At 33.7% G+C, this 6000-nt stretch overlaps 1 protein-coding gene across 1 annotated transcript in view; it reads right to left on the bottom strand.

Moving 5' to 3' along the window:
- Positions 1-556: 556 nt before the first annotated feature.
- The window catches only part of KIF20B (kinesin family member 20B), a 43321-nt gene continuing 37877 nt past the window's right edge, over positions 557-6000 (bottom strand). Inside the window, 4 exon segments of the mRNA XM_040564041.1 lie at positions 557-803; positions 2144-2298; positions 3622-3769; positions 4516-4596. Of these exon segments, the coding sequence (XP_040419975.1) occupies positions 726-803; positions 2144-2298; positions 3622-3769; positions 4516-4596 (462 nt within the window). The 3' untranslated portion in view covers positions 557-725.

Here is a 6000-nt window from a genome sequence, read left to right as displayed (position 1 = left end):
GGCAAGTACACCCCATTGTATAAGAGTGTTACATGACTTGACTTTGTATATTTACTATGCCTCCAGCTATGACACTTGTCTAAAAATCAGTAACATCTACCTCAGGTAAGTCTTCACTGCTGTACTCGTCTATAGTCCTGAAAGAATTCAGTCCAGATATCTGGACCAGACAGCAGAAAACAAAAGAGCTGGAGAAGAACAGTCACTTGATTATGAACTAAAACCTTAGTACAAGAAGTACCTGTTCTAGTTGAAGACTGGATGGTTAGAATAAGCTTTCAGATGTCTACACCAGACTGTGTCACTTGAAATAGCAGATTACATTTATGGATATTATAATCCCTGAAGAAAGAGTATTAAAGAATTTAAGGATGCACAAGTCATGATGTGTACTCTTCCCCCTAACATCCCCACCCCAAATTTAGGGTAAGTATACCAGCCACGTGGAAACAGGAATTTAAGCCATTCTGCACAGGCATAGTTATCACTGCACAATGGGTAACTAAGGAACAGTTCCTGTGGAAAAAAAAAAAAAGAAAGATGCAAGCTTTCTTGAGCTAATTTCAATTTTAATGGAGTCAAAGCTTGAAACCATCAGAAATATTCTACATAACTATATACAAGCTTAGTAGCATGACAAATTATCTATTACCTCCTATATACAATCAGCTAAAATAATACAATAGAAGTATGTCTTGACTAGGGAGTACAAACATGCTTCAAGATTATTTAGCTGTTTTTGATCGGAGCCGTCGCTTGATGATTAGATGATCACTTTCATTCTCATTTTGTTCTATAAAAGTCTGAAAAAGATATTTCAAGAGTTACTCATCTTTTTCTTTATAGAAGGCTAACATACACTCCTAGACCCATGTAATCAACTACATGTTTTTTTCCCATAATAGGCAAATTTCATTCTGAAAACAGCTTTTTTAACCAGATGTTTATAGGACAGAGACCATTTTAAAGATGCTTGATTAGAAGCGACAAAATGCTAAGAACATACAAAATTCCATTTATCTTAAAAAAAAAAGTCCGAAGAAAATCTGAAGGCAAGTTTCACTTCTCAACTCTAATACTCATTTTGTGAAATGAGGTGTTCAGAACACGGTTACAGCTTAAATTTCTGTAGCTTTCTCTCACTTTCCCAGAATTCAGTCTCTCATTTTTCCTTTCAATTTCATATTTCTTAGTTTTTTGTCTCTGTAGTTCTGTCCCCTTTTCTTCATCTTCTAACAGACAACATTTTGGTTTCCGCCTCCTTCATTCATAAAATTTGAATGAAGAAAATTCAATGAGATAACGCAGCATGTACAAATGCTCACCATCATGAATAGAAGAAAGGCTTAAACAGATTTAGAAGATGTAGTTCCAACAGAACAGGAGTGCTCTCAGCACCATAGCTACTGAGAGTCATGAAGTTGCATTTCAGGAACAGTACATCAAGCCTTGGCACTTAAGACCCTTCATAAACTGGCTTAGACAGGACAACACAGCTCAAACATACCCAGCAGGTGGTCTGAACTGTACTTTGTAAAAGCACAGATATATACACATCTTAAAGTAACCCAAAGATCAGCTAGACATAAATGGAATTTGAAGTTACCTTAAGCACTCACTTCCACTGCAAAGTTAATTGTACATACAGAATTTTCTTTAGTGCTTTGATCATGCTGTTCCAAATCAATGGATCCTTAAACGGTCTGTATTTCTATTCTTTCTTTATGCTACAGTTAACTAGCATAGCATAAAAAGTATAGCATAACAAGTTATGTTATGCCAGTTAATTACTGGAAGAAACAAAACATTATGACTCAGCTACTGTAGCAGAATAATTCACATTCCCCCTTACCAGAACTAAACTACTTATGGCTCCAAATAGAAAGAGATCTCCAAAATTGCTTATATCACCTATTGATTAAGTCACAGTCAAACACAGAAGAGAGGTGAGAACACAAAATAAAGAAAAACAGTAGCAAAACATTACCAAAAAGAATGGCTAATTAGAATCAAGAAATGCTAGTACTATCAACCCCCTTATGCAAATTGACCAGACTTTCAAGTTTGTTCTGTCCCCTTTCTAGTTTATTTTAAGCAAAGATTATAGAAATGTATTACATTAGAGTAACCTGTAAGCACTTACTGAAGAAAGAGAGATATCTAGAGGGTAGGAAATGTCAGTTGAATACAGCTTTCTCTTAGCTCTTTTTGGCTTGATCTCATTTTCTTTGAGACTTTCTGGTTCTGAAGACTTCGGAGAGCTCTTTGGAGAGCTTATTGTTGCTATCAGCTTCTTTGCTAGAAGAATTTTTTTAAATCATAAATCAGTATCTTACTGGTTTAGTGAGCCTCAAAAAATTAATGAATACAAAAAAAGTAGTTAAAAATAAACAGAATGAAGTTTAAACATTCAGATATTTTATTTGACCACCGTGGTTTCTACAGCTGAAACAGCTTTTTGGATGCAAGAGCTTAAAGTTTACATTCAAATGGGATATTAAAATAAATTCAGGTTCAGATGTCACTAGAAGTTAGACTTCAGCAGGAGTTGGACAGCAGGCCTAAATTTATACACTTACATAGTTTCAAACTAGTACTAAATCTGTAAAGAGATGAGTACTTGCACATTATGAGGTAGAAGAAAAGAAGAAAACTCCAAAAATACTAAGTTATGCAAATGGGGAAAGAAAATACCAGATGTGGTAATGAAGGTTACAAACTAAAACTCTTACTTGAATTAAGTAATTCCAGGTTGAAATTTTGAATAGTCTGAATTTGGTTTCTATTGATATGCTGTCCCCATGGAACAGATATGATAAACCTGGAAAGTTTTGAACAATCCCACTATCATCAACTAGATTATTTTAGAACATAAAAATAACGTATTCTGTAGCAACTTTTCAAATTGGGGTAGAGATCTTAAATTTTAACTATCTACACTGAATGTTTGAATGAATGTTTGAACCAGCCAGATAAGAATGTCTTTTGGGACTTGAAACTGACCATCGCTTATGCATTCTGCTAATCTTTTTAAGCTATAGAACCTCAGAGGTTGTACATTACTGTAGGAAAGAAAAAAATGTCCTTCAGTGAAGATGCCTAGCAGTTAATATTCCCAAAACTATGCTTAAATATAATGAAGATCATTAATCACCATATAGGAAGTTTATTGAAGTATTCTATATTATTATATAGCTTTCATATTCTGTAGAATAATCTTCCTCTCACACATACATGCATCAAAAGTCATTATTACACTTTCCACAGAAACAAAACAGGGAAGGGTAGAGATGGAAAAAAGGAATTGCTTAGAGAAATAGGTAGGATTTTGAATTTGGAGTTAGTTCCCCTCCTAACTCTTAGTGGCCTCTAATCCCACCAAGCTTACCTTTTACACTTAATCAATACTTTAAAACTGTGTGGTCCTTGCAATCAAGATAGCCTTTTCCACTCTGCAAGATTCAATATAGCAGTCCCTAGTACAGATTCCATTATTTCATAAACTACTTAACATGGCTGACATGTCCTTTAATAACATGTACATTAACAGACCACAGTAGAAACAAGCCACTACACAATGCCCAGAAAACATAGAATAAATATTATTTATTCTGTACAAACCTTTAGAATGAATAATAGTAGGAGAACTCTGAAAAAAGCCTCCAAGTTTTTGTAGTGTTCCATCCTTTTTTCTAGCTGACCTTTTGCTTGATGTAGATTCGTGCTTTCTTAGAGGGTATTCTTTTCTAGACGTCTGCGTAGTAGACATCTGAACAGAAATACAAGACCAATATTTAAGTTGAAGTCTGACTTACCTTCAAATTTAATTCCATTTTATTTTATTTCAATGTTATTTTTAAGCTGACATTTTGAGCTTCGCTACTGACACCACCTCTGTCTACATTGCTCGCTGTGGGAGTATCTCATTCTATATCCAGAAAGTTGTCAATGTTTCGGGTATTTCAGGGCATGGGTGATATCTGAAAACAGTTTCTTTAAACATCGATTCCAAGTCGTAGCGCATTTCTTTACACAGACTGTTCTAATTATAAATAAAACATAAGGAAACTGATAGGAAAAAATACAGTACCCACCCTCTGAACTTGCCCAGGATAGTACTGCAGCTTAAAGACATTTTTATAATTGTTGTGCATTTAAGTGACATGCATTTAACTAAACCTTAGTTTTACTTCAAGAGCATCACCTACAACAGCACTTATTAAAACACTCAAACTTGACTTTCCTGATATTCAGCATGCAACAACATCCTTTCCTCCAAATCATTATACAATACAGCCAGTACACACTTGGCAAACAGACTTACTCTCTCTCCTTGGTTAGCTTATAGAATTTAAGAGGAAGAAAACATAAGTGTTTAAGAAACCTTATCTATATACTTGAGTGAGGTAAGATATTGTTGAGTAAGAATGTTCGCTCCTTTCACATATCCAGGAAGTTACAGATATGCATTACAGAAAACGCCAAACTAATCTTCAAAAATAGAAAAAAACAAACCATTTTCTTGTTGCTTGTAGAAGGTGAGCTAAAAGCCATAGCAGATTTTGCATTTTTCTTGTTCTCACTTTTCACAAAATCCTACGGAAATAAATACATAAGTTTTAGCTTTCTTCCAGAAATAATTATTTATGTCAAATAAACAGCCACTGCTTAAACTTAAATGCTATGGCTAACAGTAGGGAGGTATTTGCTAATATTGGATAGTGGTAACTATTCAAATGCTAAATAAACTTTAAGGGAACTAGAAATACCTGTAGGTAAACCATTCTGCCATTTGAAATTCTCCTCTCTCCATTATTTCCTATACATCCAGTATTGAGGTATTTAACAAGCGAACATGTAAGTTGAAAGCAACTCAATAAATCTAAGTATAAATTCAGGTTTATGGTGACAATGATAAAAACAGATTGTTACTAACAGCTTAACAATAGAATTAAGACATCTCTCTACATAAACTTTTCTTTGAAGATCCATGTGAAGCAAAACTGCACATTGACAAATCCATTGAAGATACAGTTGGATACTTTAGACTAAAATAGAAAGCCAGTGTATGCGAAGTATAAGAAGCTGATTTGTGCATACAGCTTTCTAGAGAAAAAATGCAATGGATTTCAGATAACTAAATCCTCTTTTCCCTTTTCTGATGCTGTTAGAGGTCAGCATGGCTATTAGTTTTGTTCAGTTAAAGATTGGACTCTGTACAAGGTTCAATTTTGTTCATTTCTAAAAACAAAAAAATACTTTAAGGTGAACAAACAGTCATTTTACCATCAACAGTTTCCAATTTGTCCCTAGCTTTAGTGTTGACAATATGCTTTTCAGTTCTGAGGAATTTAAAAACTATTACTAGTTTGAGACACCATTAAAGTTACTGAACAGTTTACTAATCTGTTTGGCACATGTAATGCAAAAATAAATATTTAAGAGTAATATTCAGATGAATAAAACAGCAATAAAATAAGTTAGCATTACATAACTAAACTTAGAAAAGTTAGGTAACTAAGTGTTATCCGATGAAGGTATGGACCAATACACTATGAAAGGATTTAAGTGAATTGTTATAGTAGCCTTGAAAAGGTGGATAAGTACATTAGATGAAATATATTCATCTGCAGATAAGGTTCAGCAGTTTTTCCAGTGCCTTCAGAAGGTTGGTTATTTTTTACTTCAAGTTTTCCATCTGTTTGATAAATATTACTCCTGAAGGAAATTGGTTTAAGATGCAAAAATTTTAAATCTACTCTGGACATTATCCCAGAATAAAGCATGAATTCCAGATAATTTAACTTACACAGCTTTTAACAGTTATTTTTGCAATCCAGTTTGTTAGTTTTTTTTTTCAAAGTACGTAAGTGAATTTATGGAAATACCGTTGAACACTAAATCACTGATGTGATTATTCCCCTTAACTACTTAACTGAGATAAAGCTATCATTTGGTAATGCTTGAATAAGAGATGCTAGAAAAGCAAATGTTTCACTC

This window comes from Cygnus olor, chromosome 7, assembly GCF_009769625.2.
Source record: "Cygnus olor isolate bCygOlo1 chromosome 7, bCygOlo1.pri.v2, whole genome shotgun sequence".
Classification (NCBI taxonomy): domain Eukaryota; kingdom Metazoa; phylum Chordata; class Aves; order Anseriformes; family Anatidae; genus Cygnus; species Cygnus olor.
This window is presented reverse-complemented; position numbering and strand designations above follow the sequence as displayed.